Source organism: Phacochoerus africanus, chromosome 15 (assembly GCF_016906955.1).
Source record: "Phacochoerus africanus isolate WHEZ1 chromosome 15, ROS_Pafr_v1, whole genome shotgun sequence".
NCBI classification, from domain to species: domain Eukaryota; kingdom Metazoa; phylum Chordata; class Mammalia; order Artiodactyla; family Suidae; genus Phacochoerus; species Phacochoerus africanus.
In genome coordinates, this window is record NC_062558.1 from 9,558,695 (window position 1) to 9,578,033 (window position 19,339).

The 19,339-nt window shown below is 42.2% G+C and overlaps 2 protein-coding genes across 2 annotated transcripts in view; both read right to left on the reverse strand.

The window, feature by feature from the left end:
• Window positions 1-289: 289 nt before the first annotated feature.
• On the reverse strand, window positions 290-2,771 carry GNRH1 (gonadotropin releasing hormone 1). Its single transcript, XM_047761934.1, has 2 exons — window positions 2,619-2,771; window positions 290-521 (listed from the first exon to the last, which is right to left on the reverse strand). Exons 1-2 carry the CDS (start codon window positions 2,769-2,771, stop codon window positions 303-305), a joined length of 372 nt encoding a protein of 123 aa, XP_047617890.1. The 3' UTR covers window positions 290-302.
• A 7,479-nt stretch (window positions 2,772-10,250) lies between these two features.
• The window catches only part of KCTD9 (potassium channel tetramerization domain containing 9), a 63,990-nt gene continuing 54,901 nt past the window's right edge, over window positions 10,251-19,339 (reverse strand). The window contains exons 10-12 of the mRNA XM_047760602.1: window positions 16,595-16,700; window positions 13,632-13,765; window positions 10,251-11,098 (exon numbers count right to left, since the gene is read on the reverse strand). Coding sequence (XP_047616558.1) covers window positions 10,982-11,098; window positions 13,632-13,765; window positions 16,595-16,700 — 357 coding nt within the window. The 3' untranslated portion in view covers window positions 10,251-10,981. The remainder of the gene's footprint in view (window positions 11,099-13,631; window positions 13,766-16,594; window positions 16,701-19,339) is intronic.

Here is a 19,339-nt window from a genome sequence, read left to right on the forward strand (position 1 = left end):
TCCCAGGGATAAACCATGTCATACCAAGAACTACTGAAAAAGGTGGTGGAGAGGTGCAGGTGAGCCTGGAGAAGAATAGTGCAGGAGGGTTGATGAACATACTTGAAGAAGTGACACTTGACAGTGGGTAGAAATTTGTTTTGTTGGTCATTCCAAAGGTTAGAGCCAAGATTGGGAGTTACAGGTTGCAAAGGGATTGCCGTTCCATTTAACTAAGAAAGGAAAAAGATTCTAACCAATAGTGCTGGCTAGCCACTGAAAAGGGATGTTATGAAATGGTAAGGGTCCAGCACAGGAGGAATTCAGGCAACGAGGAAAGTAAGCCCTGCCGTGGCTGAGAGGTGGTTGTTCCAAGTGACAGCCCAAGAAGTGGTACCCAGGCCCGCCCATCTCGAAAACCCCATGTTATGAACGCTGTCACTCACCAGAGCTCCTTTCAGGTCTCTGAGGGGAGAACGGGGCTGGTGAGCGGTGCACTCAAAGCGCTGCGGTTCTGCTAGTCGAGCAACCTCTTTGGCCATCTGCAGGAAAAATGTAATTTTTTTGGAAATGGAGATTAAAAAAGGAAAGGGTGTTTTCCATTTTCACCAAAAATTGTGGAAAGTGAAATTAAGGGGATTGTGGTGCTGAGAAATTTGGCCATTGGGATGGGGGCTTTATTTATTTTGGGGGCCACACTCTGGGCATGTGGAGGCTCCCAGGCCAGGGATCGAACCCTACCGCCTGCACCCTAGCTATGGCAAAGGGAGATCCTTAGTCTGCTGAGCCACAGGGGAACTTCCGGGATGAGGACTTTAAAAGGACATAGATTTGCTGTCAAGCATTTTTACAGATTGGTGTGTGATTCTGGAGGAAATGGACAATAATAATGAGACATAATATTTTCTCCCTAGAGACAATAAGAATGAGGTGCTTTGAGCCTCATGAGGTACACGAAGAAATGCAAAAGCTTATAGTTTCAGATAGAGTTGATCTTATTTTCTAGTTTTTACTAAATATGTCCTACTTAAAAGACAGTTGTTTCACATATAGTCCATAGAGGAGACGTCAGATTCTGGGCTTGTTTCACGCTAAATTATTGTTATTATTTCTCCAAAAATGGGATATTTCTTTCCAATGAAAACAAAATGGTTTTAAGTTTCTCTAGCTACAGCTCCCATTTTCAGCTCTATGTTGAGTGTCTGGCCCTTAATCACTCATCCCTTAGGGCCTAGTTAGTTTCCCATTAATTTAAAAAGCAATAACAACGTTTAATGTTTTTCATTAATCCGTTAACATTTTTTGGATTAACCAGCAAAGATATCTGGCCTCTCTTATGTAATCCTCACGTGGCCCCAAGAAATCACCTCTTAGAGATAAAAAACCCAATTATTCCATATTATTATTGGTACTAGTAAGTATCTAACTTATAGGAAATAAAATCTAGCATATTTTCCAGTATATATTTGTCTCCTTGAGCTTGCTAAGTCCTCTCCTCTTCTCTAACTTCTTTGCTCGAGTGCCCATATCATAAAAAAAGAAATTATAAAGCACGCACCCTTAATAAGGAAACTTACTTATGTTATAAAAATGTACTGCTGAACTGGAGTTCCCTGGTGGCCTAGCAGTTAAGAGATTCAGCAGTGTCACTCTTGTGGCTCAAGTTCAATCCCTGGCCCAGGAACTTGCACATGCTGCAGGTACAGCCAAACCTCACCCCCCCCCAAAAAAAACCCCAAAACAAACAAAAAAAAAGCAAACAAAAAACAAAAAGGGGGAGTTCCCGTCGTTGCGTAGTGGTTAACGAATCCGACTAGGAACCATGAGGTTGCGGGTTCGATCCCTGCCCTTGCTCAGTGGGTTAACAATCCGGCGTTGCTGTGAGCTGTGGTGTAGGTTGCAGACGCGGCTCGGATCCCACGTTGCTGTGGCTCAGGTGTAGGCTGGTGGCTACAGCTCCGATTAGACCCCTAGCCTGGGAACCTCCATGTGCCACGGGAGGGGCCCTAGAAATGCCAAAGAAGACCAAAAAAAAAAAAAAGGTACTGCTGAATTAGTATCATAGATTTTTTTTTTTTTCTTTTCATGGCCAAATCTGGGATATTTGGAAGTTCCTGGGCTAGGGGTCGAATCAGAGCTGCAGCTAAAGCCTATGCCACAGCCACAGCAACACCAGATCCAAGCCACATCTGCGATTTATGTTTAACCCACTGAGCAAGGCCAGGGCTTGAACCCACATACTCATGGACACTCTGTTGGGTTCTTAACTCGCAGAGCCACAATGAGTACTCACCATAGATATATTTTACATATGACACTTAAAAAATAGGTAGAGCTCCAAGATTTTCTTTCCAAATCCCAAAGAATCCACCCCATTGTTTCTCCTTCCTTTGGCAATTCTGGATCCTCAGAGTCAGACACACTCCTTTGTGCTTGCTCTTCTTGGAATCGTTCCTGCTGTTTCATTAGACTCCCTCTGAATTAAAGCAGGAATGGGACTTGGGAAGTGCTTTATCTTCCCTGGAATACCGAGGTGAGAGCTGAGAGTAGATAGCAATGTTGGGCTCACACAGGATGCGCACAGGATTCACCAGAATCACAAGAAGCCATGTCTCATTTAGAAGCTGAGAGGAACTTACCTCTTGGAAAGAATCAATCACATTTTCAGCATTTCTCTTTCCTCCAGGGCGCAATCCATAGGACCAGTGTTGGCTGGAGCAGCCCACTACACACAGAGTCAGCAGAAGAAGTCCGGCTAGAAGTTTCGGAACTGGCTCCATTCTAAGGAACATCAATGCAACCGTCAAAAGAGACCCAGATTTGCTTCGCTGTAGAGCGGAAATTGGCACAACTTTGTATATCAACTATACTTTAATAATGAAAAATATAGACCCAGCCTGGGTTGAGCAAAGACCTCCTTGGTGAAAAGTGCAGCGTTTGTGTCACCAACCCTGCAGAGGATGGAAGTGAGAGTCAGGTACAGTTTTCACAGGCAGGTACTCACTTGCCTTGAGGGTCCTTGCCCCTGGGAACAAAAATCAGTCAGTCCTTTCAACTCACATGTTAAGTACTTTTTTTTAGAACAGAACTATTTAAATTTTTATTATTTATTTGGTTATCCAAACCCCAGCCTTCCTCCTTTGTCAAGTTCACCTATTCACCTTAATATTCCCCCCTCCACCACCTCTCATGATGAGTTTTCATTCCTAAGATAAAGAGAATTTGGCCATCTGCTCTGAAAAGTGCCTCCTATCAGGAATCTCTGGCTAATATAAGTTGCTTGACATTAAATGGCAACACTATGGTGCTAATTACATTTTGCCCAGTTATCTGTCTTCTAGTCTGCCAGACGCCACTGCTGGCTGGACCATCTGTGAATATATGAGAGGACTCATCCCTTCTCAAAGCCCAGAGGCCCAGACCAGCTGCCTCCCTGGCCAAGGCAGCCTTGAATTAGCTAATGATGTGGAATTCTCACAAATTAATTTTCATTGGTGGGGAAGAGGCTAAGGACAAAACCAAATACTGGTTGATGAGCTGTTGCAGTTCCCCAAAGGCTGGATCTCTGTGGCCGGAGGCGACAAGGACTTTTAAAAATCAAGGTTTCTTTCGATGCCATACTTCGTCTTAGCCTTTAGGGTATAAAATGACCTATAGACAGACAATAGCATGCAGTCTTAAAAAAAAAAGGACTAGAAACACAAAGTATCTTACCTGTTTGAGAGCAAAGAGCCAAAAAAACTCAGGCTTCCTTTGGCGTGTGTTGCATCTGACTTTTCATTCTTCTAGCTTCCCTTTTATATGAAACTTTTCCAGGACACTGAAATCTTCCCTGCTGGTAAATTGCAGTACACATGGACTATGGGTTTTGTTTTTTTTTAATAGTAATTTTTTTTAAGCCTCACATAAAGCCTTTTAATGGTGTATGTAATTGGAACACCCACTGGTATATCTGTTAAATTTACCTAAATCTTAGCCATTAAAACTTCAGCTAAGACTTTTATAGCTGAGGGCACAATTCAAAGAGATTAAAATCTAGCTAGATAGGATTCCCTTGAGGAAACTGACAGACCTATCCAGAGTTCAAGGAAAACAACTCTCCTAGAATAAGCGATGTTAAATGCACACGTAAAAACTTTCACAGAGGAGGTCTTGTAATAATTATAGAGGTTGAATCAGGGTGCCTGCAAGCTGTCTCAGCTCTTAGATTCCTCATGTATAAAAGGAGCTGATTTATAAGTAATAAGAAGTGATTTTTTGTACTATACAAAGCCCATATAGAATCCTAAAGTAGATGGGGTCAGTTTGAAGATTTCCTAGTCTGCTACCCTGCAGGTTTCCTCCTCAAATTAATTTTATTTATTTAAAAAAATTGAAGTATAGTTGATTTACAACCTTGTGTTAGTTAATATATATATGCATATATTCTTTTTCAGATTCTTTTCTCTTACAGGTTATTACACGGTACTAGTAGGGTTCCCTGTGCTATACTGTAGGTCTTTGTTAGTTATCTATTTTATATATAGTAGTATGCATATGTTAATACCAAACTCCTAATTTATCCCTCCCCCTTCCTGTTTAGTGACCGGAAGTTTGTTTTCTATGTCTGTGTACCTATTTCTGTTTTTTAAATAAGTTTATTTGCATCATTTTAAAAGACTTTATATATATATGTGATATTATATGATATTTGTTTTTCTCTTGTCTGGCTTACTTCACTTAGTATGAGAATCTCTAGGTTCATCCATGTTTCTGCAAAGGACATTATTTCATTCTTTTTTATGGCTGAGTAATATTCCATTGTATATAAGTAGCACATCTTTTTGAAAGCCTTATACAGCATCATAAAAGTAAGGAGAATCATGAAACATTGCGGTTAGAACATGCTAAGTGCCAAACCATCTAGAGTAGATTTTGGATGGTGGTTGAATTCATGTCAGATGCCAAGTTAAAATATGCAAGTCCCTATGCTAAAGGAAATGGGAGTGCAAAAACGAGAAATAGTTACCTAGCATGTGAATGAGACTAACATCCAATCATTATTACAGTCCTGCCAAGGGGAGCTCATGATCCAGATTTTACTGATAGATATTCCACCCCAGTAGTGAACACTTGGATATTTTATTTGCACAGTATAAGCATTGAAAAAAGAGACCCATTACTCTTTTTTTTTTTTGGTCTTTTTGCTATTTCTTGGGCCGCTCTCGCGGCATATGGAGATTCCCAGGCTAGGGGTCCAATCGGAGCTGTAGCCACCAGCCTACGCCAGAGCCACAGCAACGCGGGATCCGAGCCGCGTCTGCAACCTACACCACAGCTCACGGCAACGCCGGATCATTAACCCACTGAGCAAGGGCAGGGATCGAACCCGCAACCTCATGGTTCCTAGTCGGATTCGTTAACCACTACGCAACGACGGGAACTCCCCCATTACTCTTTATTGCATTTATTTGAATACCTTATTGTCTTCCCCTAATTTTCCCTTGGGCTGTAAGTCATGATAGTCAAAGATCCATCTTTTTTTTCTTGTCTTTTAGGGCCACACCCATGGCATATGGAAGTTCCCAAGGCTAGGGGTTGAATCAGAGCTGTAGCTACTGGCCTACATCACCGCTCACAGCAACACCAGACCTTTAACCCACTGAGTGAAGCCAGAGATCAAACCTGCATCATCATGGATCCTAGTTGGGTTCATTAACTGCTGAGCCACGGCAGGAACTCCTCAAAGATCCATCTTATGTAAGCATTTATTTATAAATCCCTAGTGGAGTTAGCACCATGGCACAGTGGGTTAAGAATCCAACTGCAGTGGCTCAGGTCGCTGAGGAGGTGCGGGTTTGATCCCTGGCCCAGTAGAATGGGTTAAAGGATCTGGTGTTGCTACAGCTGCAGCATAGGTTGTGGCAGTGGCTCGGCTTCAGTCCCTGGCTTGGAACTTCCATATGCTGTGGATGTGGCCATAGAATGAAAAAAAATCCTAGCATTTAGTCAAATTTTCAGTAAGTAAAGATTTGAATGAATAAGATAATGAATGAATGAATGAATCAGATTAGACCTAATACTTTCTATTTCTTCATCAAAGATGTTTTATCTGACACAGAATCAAACCCTCATGTACAGTTGGATGTAAGGCCCATTACATTTGCTAAGCAGTAAAATGTTTAAAAATATCTGGATGGTTGTTCATTTTAGGGCCAGGACTGGCAATTTCTCAAGTAGGATACTAAATCAGGTTGCCCATTGTCCTCTGGAATAATTACACTTGCAAGGATTTCAGCATAAAGAGCAATGTTGTTTTGCCCAAGTGAACTCCTGCTTTCCTCGGTGGAGGTTGTCAGGTCTGTGAAAGAGTAGATGAGGATAAACTTTAAGGTAGAATTGCAAATAGAGGGGAGAATTAGAAATAGAACCTAATTGATTATCATTTAATTTTTTTCATTTAGACATTTTGAATTATCTCAACACCTTTCTGACACAAAGGAGTGAGACCTCATCTCACTGTAAAGGTAGCGAGAGAGGCTGGTTTTCAACAAGAGTCCAGTACATCCGAATGATGTTTAAGTTGTCCAATTGATTTCCTGTTTGCTGAAAGAGATGTGCTTTCTAACAGTTAAGCCGATGTGGTCTTTGGTCAGGACTGAAGAAAGGGGGAGTTAAGCCTTCTGATACTTATTGTCATGATAATCACTCACTCCCCGGTTAAGCATCACTGGATTTCTTGTAGGTTGTTTCTATCCATTGGTGTTACATGTTTGAAAAACGCTTTGAAATTTTTAGACAAACACAGACACATGGTCTGTGATTTCATTCAATTATGCTTCACGCCCTCAAAGTCTGCCTTAGAATTGTCACAGATCTCAAGGGCCAAGGCCAAATTCATTTTCTCTAGCACCAAATAAGATATCAACAAATACGCAGTTAAAGGTATTTGGATGTTTCATGACAAACGTTGGTCCTTTTCACAGTTCCAAGTGATTTACCATGAAGCTGAATTCAGTAAACTGGGCTTAAATAATTGGATTTTATAGTTATTTTTTTTCCAAATTTAGAAATTTCCTAAAATCTAAAGGATGGCTTTAGAGAGAAAATGGGTTCATTTTTGGCATTTAAAGAAACACCTCAAGATTAATAAAATACAATAATAATTTAGTAATCTTGCCGAATGACAGATGGAAACTTGTTTTGTCCTAATGTAAAATCTCAGCAGGAAGGACTCATGAACTCCTGCTGACCTGCCTAAGGCTGTGAAAGGGCCTCAGAGAATTCCTTGCACAAGGTTGGGCTTTTTGTTTGTTTGTTTCTTTTTTTGGTCTTTTTGTCTTTATAGGGCCGCACCCATGGCACATGGAAGTTCCCAGGCTAGGGGTTGAATTGGCGCTGTAGCCGCTGGCTTACACCACAGCCACAGAGACTCGGAATCCAAGCAGCGTCTGCAACCTATACCAAAGCTCCCACAACTGCTGGACCCTTAACCCACTGAGGAGGCCAAGGATCAAACCCAAGTCCTCATGGATCCTAGTCAGGTTTGTTAACCACTGAGCCAGGACAGAAACTCCACATGTTTCTTTATATGAAACAATGTCACTGGTTTTCCTTGTAGTGTTGTATCTTTTTTTTTTTTTGGTCTTTTTAGGGCCGCATCCCAGGCATATGGAGGTTCCCAGGTGAATGGCAGCTGTAGCCAGTGGCCTATACCACAGCCACAGCAATTCGGGATCCAAGCCACATCTGTGACCTACACCACATCTCAACGCCAGATCCTTAACTGAGCGAGGCCAGGGATCAAACCCATGTCCTCATGGATGCTAGTTGGGCTCGTTAACCACTGAGCCACTACAGGAACTATTTTAAAGATAATGCTTCCTTGGAGATTTTAAATTCTAGGGCTTTTCAATGTATAAAGGATGATTTAAAGTTGACTTGGTGTAGATTTGCTTCCAATGCATTAAATGAACAGTTGGAGAATGTATTTCAAGTCTTGGCTTATAATGGTAAGCTTCATAAGAAAATAATTTTACAGTATTTCCTACTAAAATGGCTTTGGAACTATAGTTGACTTTTTTACAGCATACAATATGTATTGCTCTAAATATATGAATATGAAAAATTTTTAATAATTAGTAATTTAGGTTTAAAAACCTTTTTCTAGCCCTTCCTCAAACAACTATGTTTTTACCTATGTGTTCAAACATGTTTCATTGCTAGTGTTAATGTGTTAATGGACGTTTCAACTTTGCAGTTTCCCTTCCTCTTTAAACTTCTTTCTCCTGCTTGTCAGGCGAGAACATTTAAGGGGCAATGTACTTAACTGACTGAATAAAGCTAACTGGTAATGTTCATCAGATAGAGTAACACAAATTAAATTACTGGAAGAGAGGCTTTTTTTGTTCAGAATTAATGACATGTCTTTGTGTTGTTAGTATGGCGGATTTTAAGAAGAGGACCATAAAGCAGTCATGCTTGAAGAAACAACTCGATGGGCACTTTCAAAGGGACTGACCTGTCGTAAGTGTTATGCTGTGCTTCCTTTTCTGCTCAGACCATCAGGGCTCGTCTTCAACACATACTGAAGAAATGGGAGCAAAATATGGAAAGTGCAGATTTTCAAAAGCAAGACAAGAAACTGCTTTCCAACATTTCACATCGTTTATTAATGCAGTTACACATCAGATCCCAAATCTGCGTTTTCTACACATAGCATGTTCGGATCATTCAGATTCTTCTGCAGTTTTAGGTTATGTCTACAGAGGTGCCCTTAAGTGGATGAACAACAGAGTCTATGATTATTGAAAATATAGTACAGAATGAAATGATTTAAATATAATTTAGGCATATATTGATTATGAAAATAGATATCTCTCAATACAATACTTCTCTGTCTCGGTAAAAATAATAAAGCAACGAAAATAATTCATTTCTGAAGTTGCTTTCCTTCACCTGTAAAGGTCTGATCTCCTCCCACTATGCATATGTACCCTTTACTGTTAAGGAAAGCTTTGCATATGTATATATAGAAGAATAAACTATGTAAATATTGAAGACATGTCATTCTCCCAAAGGAGACAAAGTGGTTTTTTGATGATTCCTTGCTTCAAACGGATGAGCCTGGAGAATTCAGAACCCTTTTGGACACAGCTTAGATCCCTGCGCTTGGGGACAGACACAAGGACACTGGTTACTGTGAGGAAGTACAGGCCCTGCCCTGTTACCACCAAGGTAATGCCTCAAAAAATCAGGCCAGGCTAAAACTTATTAAAAGACAACAAACTAGAAACAACCACAGGTGCTGACTGTCTAGTATTACATCTTGGACCAGCCCAACGCCTTATTTTCATTTAAGTTTTTTTGAAAATTAAAATCCAACAGTCAGTTTAAAATCTCTCACTCCCCTTTTTAGGGTTTGAGCTGCAACTATGTTGACTTCTAAAAGATAAATTGGCCATATGCATATTTTATAGCTTTGATTGCAGTGGACTGGGATTTAGTATTTCCAAGATGGCCCAGTTTAAACTATTTGGCATTTACATGAAATGAATGTTAATTATGTGCCTTGGTTTTTTGAACTATCTCTTCCTATGTTTGTTTTGACTGTACAGGAGGAAACTAGGCTAGTAGTGTAAATTTTTGACAGAATTGCCTGTCAAAAAGCATTGAGTGGAACTTGCTTAGAATCAAATCCTAAGGAACGCTCATTTAAAAGTTGTAGCTCTAGGAGTTCCCGTCGTGGCGCAGTGGTTAACGAATCTGACTAGGAACCATGAGGTTGCGGGTTCGGTCCCTGCCCTTGCTCAGTGGGTTAATGATCTGGCGTTGCCATGAGCTGTGGTGTAGGTTGCAGACGAGGCTCGGATCCCGATCCCGCGTTGCTGTGGCTCTGGCGTAGGCCGGTGGCTACAGCTCCGATTCAACCCCTAGCCTGGGAACCTCCATATGCCGCGGGAGCGGCCCAAGAAATAGCAACAACAACAACAAAAAGACAAAAGACAAAAGAAAAAAAAAAGTTGTAGCTCTAGGTAAATCCTTCCTCCGTCCAGAGGGTTCCACTGTACCTTCAGCTGACAACAATGGACAATAATGTCCCTTTCCTTCTGCTCTGTCTCAATCAGCAACAAAGCATTTCTTTATTTAGCTAATTTTTTTTTTTAAGTCTTTTTAGGGCTGCACCCCTGGCATATGGAGGTTCCCAGGCTAGAGGGTGAATCTCAGCTGTAGCCACTGGCCTATACCCCAGCCACAGCAATGTGGGATCCGAGCCTCATCTGTGACCTACACCATACCTTGTGGCAAAACCAGATCCCCAACCCACTGGGCGAGGCCAGGGTTTGAACCTGCATCCTCATGGATACTAGTCAGGTTTGTTACCGCTGAGACACAACGGCTGCTGAGACAACGGGCACTCCTAATGTTTTGTTTTGTTTTGAATTATAAAAAGGAACCTGAAAAGAGAGCCTTGGGGAGTCTGATCTCACCATTATTCATGGGGTGGGACAGGTATTTCGAAGTAGGGTAGGCATCACTAAAGCTATTTATAAACCTGAACAACCTTTTCAAAATTTTCATAAGATTTAACAATTTAAATATCCATACTGCATCTAGAGATTCAATAAATATAATTGCGTAAGTTGTGCTTTTCATAAATTAAAATCCTCAAATGCATTTCAAATTTAAGATGGTATTTCCACATCATGCCTATTTAAAAGCAAATATAATAGATAATATTCCTGGTCACAAAGCCAGGCAGGTCCCCCTACTCCACTCAAAAGGCAACAATCTCATCTAGCTTCCCTATGTCTATTAAATGAGTGCTTCTCTGTTAAAATCAGAAAGTGGGGGGAAAAAGTCACTTTTTTCCTTTACGCACCACTGAAAACAAGCATAATCCTCTAAATTTTTTTAATTCCCTTACAGTGTTATTTCTTCTGGACAACTGAGTGGGTGGAGAAAGAAAAGTGGTAAGGAAAACATTTTCCATCTTCGGCCTCTTGCTTCAGCTCGAGGACCCTCATCTGACACTTTGGGACATGTGTAGTGGTGTCAGCATCTCCTCAAAGATGGCGCCCTTCACGTTGGAACCCCTCAGGTTGGCTTCTTGAAGGTCACACCCAGACAGGTCGCAGTTCTGTAGGACAAAAATAGTATTCAGGTAACCAACAGAAAGACTGAAGGCCTTTTTCTGTTCCCTCTCAAAATGATTCCTGGAGCACATTAGGAAAATGTATATAATAAAACTCAGTTATTTCTGGAAAGCATCCAGAAGTTTTAGGAGAAAGTGATATTTTCTTCTCTGTCCTCTCTAGCTGATGCTCAGGCTGACCATGGCAAATATGTATACACAGAGGTTAACGATGAAGCAGGTCCATTCTGTACTTTAGCATCAGGTATTTAAAATCCAGAATGGACTCCAATATACTAAACAGTATTTAAACTTTTTCTTTTCTTTTTTTTTTTTTAAACCACAATCCATGAACAACAATAACAAAAGGCCCGGGGTAGGGGGGGAGAAGTGTGAGGTGGTGGGGAGACTGTTAAGTAAAATCCTTTTCTCATATTTTTAATTTTTTTATTTATTTTCCCACTGTACAGCAAGGGGATCAAGTTATCCTTACATGTATACATTACATTTTTTTCCCCCACCCTTTGTTCTGTTGCAACATGAGTATCTAGACAAAGTTCTCAATGCTACTCAGCAGGATCTCCTTGTAAATCTATTGTAAGTTGTGTCTGATAACCCAAGCTCCTGATCCCTCCCTCCCTCCTTTTCTCATATTTTTTAAATAATTAAATCATACAATATATTTCCCCTCAATCCCTAACATGTTTCAAGAGCAGAGAATAGTTCTTTTTTTTTTTTTGTCTTTTTAGGGCCACGCCCATGGCACATGGAAGTTCCCAGGCTACGGGTCGAATCGGAGCTGCAGCTCCCAGCCTCCACCACAGCCACCAGATCTGAGCTGCATCTGCAGCCTACACAACAGCTCATGGCAATGCTGGATCCTTAACCCACTGAGGGGGGGCCAGGGATCAAACCCCGTCCTCATGGATACTAGTCTGGTTCATTACCACTAAACCACAGTGGGAACTCCTGGCTATTGCCTTTTCAATCTTGAAACTGCATGTATAATTCAATGAGTTTTAACAAATATATACAACAGTGTAACCACCACCACAACTGGGGCCGCTTTCAAATTTCCCTTGAGATCAGGGAGTGACCGATGAGACAGGGGTTTTGTCTAAGTCCCTGAGGATGGTGGGGACAATGGTTAGAGAGAAGGGTGACTACACATAACCCTTCAGGGCAGAATGTCAGCAGCTGCCCTAAACAGTCAACCCGCTGTGTATTTGCGATCAGTTGGCTAGAGGGAGACTTTCTGATGTGTGATCACACTGACTACATGATAACTAAAATAAGGGGAAAAAATAATCTTAGGTGACAGTTACAAATATAAAAAAATTAAATAATTTTGATTATAATTAAATAATTGTGTTTATAATAGGTTTATACCTTCAGCCTTAGGCTGGTTCTCTTTGCCTCTAGGTTTAGTGGGCCTGCCACTATGCCTCTAAGAATTATCAAGAGAATGAGCAAAAGAAAAAAAAAATCAACAACTTCAGTGTTGACATCCTGTTCTCTACAATCCGATCTATGGCAGCTTTTCTTATATAGGGCTGCACTGTTCAATATGATAGTCCCAGCCACGTATGGCCATTTATATTTAAATAAATTAAAATGTAAAAATCCATCCCCCAGTTGCACAGGTCACTTTTTTTTTTGGCTGCACCTGCGGCATATGGAAGTTCCCGGGCTAGGGATCGGATCTAAGCTACTGCTGTGACCTATGCCATAGCTGCAGCAACGCTGGATCCTTAACCCATTGCACCGGGTAGGGGACTGAACCTGCACCGCGGCAGCCAAGCTACTGTAGAGACAATGCCGGATCCAAACCTGCTTCGCCACAGCAGGAACTCCGCACCAGCCACACCTGAGGAACTTAGTCATTGTATGTGGCTGGTAGCGGCTGGACTGAACAGCACAGGCATCGAACGTGCCGATCACTGCAGAAAGAGCTACTGGACAGCACTGAAGTGGACCTAGTAACAACTCTCGAGTCTGCTAGCTCAGTCTGCACATCAAGATGACACTCAGAAGAATTATAATAAAAAAGATGCCTGAACAAAATTAAAATCTCAGACTGGGATTCAAAGAGAATATGATGCAAATTCAGAACAGGCTTCTGAACCTGATTTCAAACACAGATATATCATTTCAGTTTCTCAATTCAAGAAATAATCTGCCCCCATTTAACTCTATGTGGAATGAAAACTTAAACACACAATCAATTAGATTAAAAAACCACCTATCAAACTTATCTGCTTGAGGGAGACCCAAGAAAAGAGGAAGAATGAAGTTAGCTCAGACTTCATGCCAGACGAATCTTTAAACCCCAAACTGGAATGTGTAACTTAGGTAACTGAACCGGCTCTGGAATTCAAATTCATTTAAACAAGCAACTGAAAGGAAAACATCCCTCCAGCTGGTCTGGCATGTTACCTGGAAGTTTTGACCAGCCAACTACTTTGTGATTTCCATACATCTTGCAGGAGCTGCTCAGTAATTCTAGATGAACAAAAACACTTTCAACTTGGTGACTCACCTCTAAGTCAGTTCCTGCCAGAGTCGCTCCTCTGAGGTTACAGTTCTTCAGCTTTGCATTTTTTAAGGTAGCAACTCTCAGGTTAATTCCTGTCATTTGACTTCCTTCCATATCCACACCTTTCAGATTAGCACCTAAAGTGAATAGATTATAGGCATAGTTGAACTTAAAAATCTGTCTCTCAACCAACACACATACCTAAAGAGTTCTCTCTTAAAAATGGGCTTATTCTATGAACTAAGAATTCATGTTTTAGTTGGTATTATTGAAGGAGGAATTTAATTTGGTCTTATGATAAATTAGCACTTTTAAATATGCCTCCTGGCAGGATCAAGATGGCAGAGTAAGACGTGGCACTCACCTTCTCCCACAAACACATCAAAAAAAACCAAAAATCACATCTATATGTAGAACAATTCACAGAGAAACTCTACTGAGTGCTGGCAAAAGACCTTAAACCTCCAAATAGGGCACAACGCCCTCCACATAACTGGGTAGAACAAAAGGAAAAAAAGAGAGAGAAAAAAGGAATCAGGGCTGGCCCATCACTCCTGAGAGGGAGCTGCTTAAGAGGAAAGGAACCCACACCCTGGGAAGCCACCTAACTGACAGATCAGCTGAGATGGAGGGGCCTCAAAGCTGCAGAGAAAAGCACAGCAACTGGACTAAGAAGGGCAAAGCAGAGTGAAAGCCACACAGATTATCTTGCAGCATCACTCCAGACACCACAGCCTGAGATGCTCAGTCAGGGGCTGGGTGCAGAGACTCAGGCTCCGGAGTTCAATTCTGGGGAGAGGACTAGGGTTGCCTGTGTGGAGACAGCCTGAGGGAGCTGGGGAGCAGAGCACCAGAGCTGAGGGAACCCAGGAGGAGGTCTGGGCCTGCAGGAGAAGCAAGGTGCCACTGTTGAGGGAGACAGGAGGAGGGGCGGACCACACACTCGGACTCTTGGAGGGTGAGGCTATGAGTGGCAAGGCCTCTCTTGTGCTGGCTATAGGTGGTGGCACCTCCTGTGCAGGCTAAGCGTGATGGGTGCTTCTTACGAGGTCTATAGGCAGCAGGGGTAAACCACAGCAGTTATCTCTGACTCCAGAGGTGGGCGTGGCCCACCACCACTAGGGGTCTGTGAACTGGCACCACCTGCAGCCCCAGTCACCTCAAAGGCTGGCAGAGAGGGAGGCACTGCAACTGAGTACCACCTGTGGTTGCTCTCACTTCCCTGGGAATGCACTCCCCCAAAACACCCCCAGCCCTGCCACTGCCACTGCAGACGCCACCTAAACCTGCCTGAAGCTCACTGCCACTTCACAGGGCCCTGCAACTAGGAGCAGCACGCAGCATCTTCCCACGGGTCCTTACCATCAAGGGCTTGGCGATCAGGCGCTATTAGGTCTGCCCAGTGCCTCCATCTCCTTGGAAGCATGTGCAGCAGTCTATCAAGGGGATAATGGCCTGCATGCACTGTGGAAAGGGACAGCAACCATCCAAACCCTCACACGAAAAATAAATAGTAAGTCCTCACAAAATATCCAGGGGTGCTCTCACATAGAAATTGCCCTCCAAGACTACAGTAGTTGGTTTCCCTAAACTCATGGAATAAGAAAAATATAAGCAAAATGAAGCAGCTCAGGAACGATTCCCAGTTAGAAGAATAGAATTCACCTGAAGGAGCAAATAATGGAACAGACCTCTGTAGTCTAAGAGACACCAAGTTCCAAAAGAAGACAGTGAAAATACTGAAGGAATTAAGGGTGAATATGAAAGAATTAAGAGCGGATATGAACAGTAATGCAGATTACTTTAGAAAGGAACTAGAAAATAAAGGAGGAGCCAAGAAAAATTAGAAAATTCAGGAGTTCCCATAGTGGCTCAGCAGAAACGAATCCAACTAGTATTCATGAGGATGTGGGTTCGATCCCTAGCCTCACTCAGTGGGTTAAGAATCCAGTGTTGCTGTAAGATGTTGTGTAGGTCACAGATGCTGCTTAGATCCTGCATTGCTGTGGCTGTGGTGTAGGCTGGCAGCTAGTTTCAATTCAACCCCTGGCCTGGGAACTTCCATATGCTGTGGGTGTGGCCCTAAAAAGCAAAAACAGAAAGAAAATTCATTTGCTGAGACACAAACTGAGTTAAAGGTACTGAGGAGCAGAATGAATAATGCAGAGGAACGAATTAGTGACTTGGAAGACAGAACAGTGGAAATCACCCAATCAGGACAGCAGACAGAAAAATGAAAAAACATGAAAGCAATATAAGAGCTCTATGGGATAATATAAAGTGGGCAGATCTATGCATAACAGGGATTACAGAAGGAGAGGAAAAAGGGGATTTAAAATATATTTGAAGAAATTATGGCTAAAAACTTCCCAAATACAGAGGAAATAGATATCAAGACATAGGAAGCACAGAGGGCCCCAAACAAGTTGAGCCCAAACAGGCCCACACCTAGACATATTATAATAAAACTTGCAAAAGCCAAAGGGGGGATTCTAAATATTCCTCCGAAAGCTTTTGGCAGTGGAAGTGAGTACTGTGTTGTCTAAATATACAAATAAATGAAGTGACCAGTTCACAGATACAACAAAGCAATAAGGAATTCATAAACAAAGAATTAAATCCAAAAATGACACAAAACTGCCTGGTTTTATGCAAACTGAAGTTCTTAATTTTAGTCTACATAAGAGTATCCCATTCTCTTTGAAAGTTTAAGATGTTGATACCTAATTCTCCAACTGAAGCCTCTTTAAATCCTGGAGGTCAGATTTCCTGAGTTCAGCATGTTGGTTAGCACAACTGAATCCAAGCAATGGCTTATCCCTCTGCAAATTCTCTAAGTATGATGACAGAAAAAAAATCTACCTTCCTGGAGTTATCATGTTTCACCAGTAACAATTATTTTGCTGGGCTTTTTACTTAATGGTGTGTTTTCTCCTTAAAGAAGGTAATTGCAGATAGACTCTCACCTTCTAAATTGGCTTTAAGACCAGAAGGATCTTCAAAATTACACAGTTTCAGGGATGCGCCTTCTGCATTAGAACAGAGCATCTTCACTCCCTGGAGGTTTGCACACTGGCAAAAGAAAGACAGAAACCCATGTATTATGGTTCAGAATTTTGTTTGGCTCATACGGTAAAGGAAAAAATTAAAATTAAAAATGGGAAAAGGCTCCATTTGATACACTCACAGTTATTTTCTGTTTACAATAAAGAATTTTCCAATTGAACCTAATAAAAATTCAGTTTTTTTTCCCCCCCGGCTACACCTGCCTGGTGCTGGGCCAGGGTTGGAGTCCAAGCCACAGTTGCAGCAACACCAGATCCACAACCAACTGCGCCAGGCTGGGGATTCAACCCATACCTCAGCATTGACCTGAGCTGCTGCAGAGACAACGATGGATCCTTAACCCACTGCACCAGAGCAGGAGCTCCGGGAAGCGTTTTGTTTGTTTCTTTCTTTCTTTTGGCGATGTCTGTGGCATGTGGAAGTTCCCGGGCCAGGGGCTGAACCTGTGCCTCATCAGTGATAATGCTGGATCCTTAACCTACTGAGCGCACTGTTGTTTTGAAAGAAACAAAAGCCAAATAAAAAACAGCATTCCTACTTTACATGAACCCTAAGAGTTTAGATAAAGAAATTAGGGAGTCAGAACCATGACATCCCTATTTCTATCTTTATAAACAGCCCTGGGCAAATAAATAGCCCAGCCCACGACAATGTGATAGTTGGAATGACTGGATGAGGAAGGCATAAACTTGTTAGGGGTATGGGTTATCTCTTATTAGTGTAGGATTCAATCACTGAACTACCTGCATTTCAAAGGTTGGACTGCTAAGGCCAACAACTGAAGGCATCATCTAGCTACAGACCATTTCCAATCACAGGTAACTGACAGGTAACTGACGGATATGCATACATTTCCATCTATGCCTGTGCTTTAACACAAGGTAGTTTGGAAACTCAGACTGACAGGGAGGCTAATGAGGAGCTGGAAGGACCAACATAACTAAAAGACAGATGACTGGATTTTATGTGCTTGAAAATGGAATAGGACAGGAAGCTGATACCTGAAAATAAATGTCTTGGGTTCTTCATGTCATGCACCCAGGTGAAACAGACTATCATAAAAAATCCTGGAGTTCCCGTCGTGGCGCAGTGGTTAACGAATCCGACTAGGAACCATGAGGTTGCGGGTTCGGTCCCTGCCCTTGCTCAGTGGTTAACGAATCCGACTAGGAACCATGAGGTTGTGGGTTCGGTCCCTGCCCTTGCTCAGTGGGTTAACGATCCGGCGTTGTCGTGAGCTGTGGTGTAGGTTGCAGACGCGGCTCGGATCCCGCGTTGCTGTGGCTCTGGCGTGGGCCGGTGGCTACAGCTCCGATTCAACCCCTAGCCTGGGAACCTCCATATGCCGCGGGAGCGGCCCAAGAAATAGCAACAACAACAACAACAACAATAACAACAACAAAAAGACAAAAAAAAAAAATCCCCAAGGTAATTATGTAAGATCTGCTCAAACCCATGGCAGTACTATGGAATCTCACAAAGAAATATATAAGAAATTCAGTGAAGTTTTCTGTCTTTAGCCACAGAAAGCATTTCACCCTGTATTCATCAAATGGTAAAGCAGGTCACTGACACTGAGACCTCAGAACTACCATTAAGTAAACCAGCACTGCTGCTCTAAGAGTTGGGATTTTTTTTAAAGTATGATAATAGTATTAAGATTATGTTTTAAAAATGGTCTCATCTTTAAGAGAGAAACATTTATAGGTGAAACAACGATTTGCTTTAAAGTCCATAGAGAGGAATACGCAATTGTTTACTGATATTGCTGAAGCTGAATAATGGATATATAAGTAGGATTTATTAACTAGCTCATTTTTGTACATTTTCCAAACAGAAAAGTCATAAAAAAAAAAAAAAAAAAGGGAGTTCCCATTGTGGTGCAGTGGAAATGAATCTGACCAGGAACCATGAGGTTGCAGGTTCGATCCCTGGCCTTGCTCAGTGGGTTAAGGATCTGGTGTGGTGTAGGTCACAAAGGCAGCTAGGATCTGGCGTTGCTATGGCTGTGGCATAGGTCAGCAGCTGTAGCTCTGATTTGACCCCTGGCATGGGAACCTCCATATGTTGCAGGTGTGGTCCTAAAAAGCTAAATAAACAAAAAAGGAAACGAAAAACACATGCCTTAGAGTCTAGTTCCAAATCTGCTGAAAAAGTAGCCTTTGGGGCTTGGGGTTTCAAGTCTCCGGGTTTCAGTTTCTCAATCTGTAAACTGGGTCATACTCCTCTGTCAAGGTCCTTTCCAGCTCTTACCTTCCGGTAAGTCTTGCACTGGGAAGGTGCAATGGATTCGTGACAATGGAATTACACCAGCTTCTCCATAGCAGGCTAAAATCAATAATGGAAGGGAGAGCACATGGAAGCAGCACTCTAAAGGCTCAGACACAGACTGCCTGACCAGGACAGCAGCCGAGGTCAGCTTGGCTAACAGCAGAATTGGATGGTTCCTATGGAAAGGTTTCACAGCCCACGCAGGATCAACTGGGGGAAAAGCTCACCAAGAGCAGTGGGACCACAGGTGCATCTTACGCTTAGCACACACCATATTTGGTGGACACTGCAATATATATACGGCTGTTCATCAGCAGCCATCTTCAAGTGCCAAGGACAATTAGTGATTCGTTTTGACTTTTACAGCCCACACA

What these genes read in the sequence shown, in the direction of transcription:
- GNRH1 (XM_047761934.1), bottom strand. Translation starts at nt 2,771, where the DNA reads ATGTTCCTTAGAATGGAGCCAGTTCCGAAACTTCTAGCCGGACTTCTT. An exon ending in TGATTGATTCTTTCCAAGAG is followed by an intron (nt 522 to 2,618) that starts GTAAGTTCCTCT and finishes TTTTTCCTGCAG; the next exon opens with ATGGCCAAAGAGGTTGCTCG.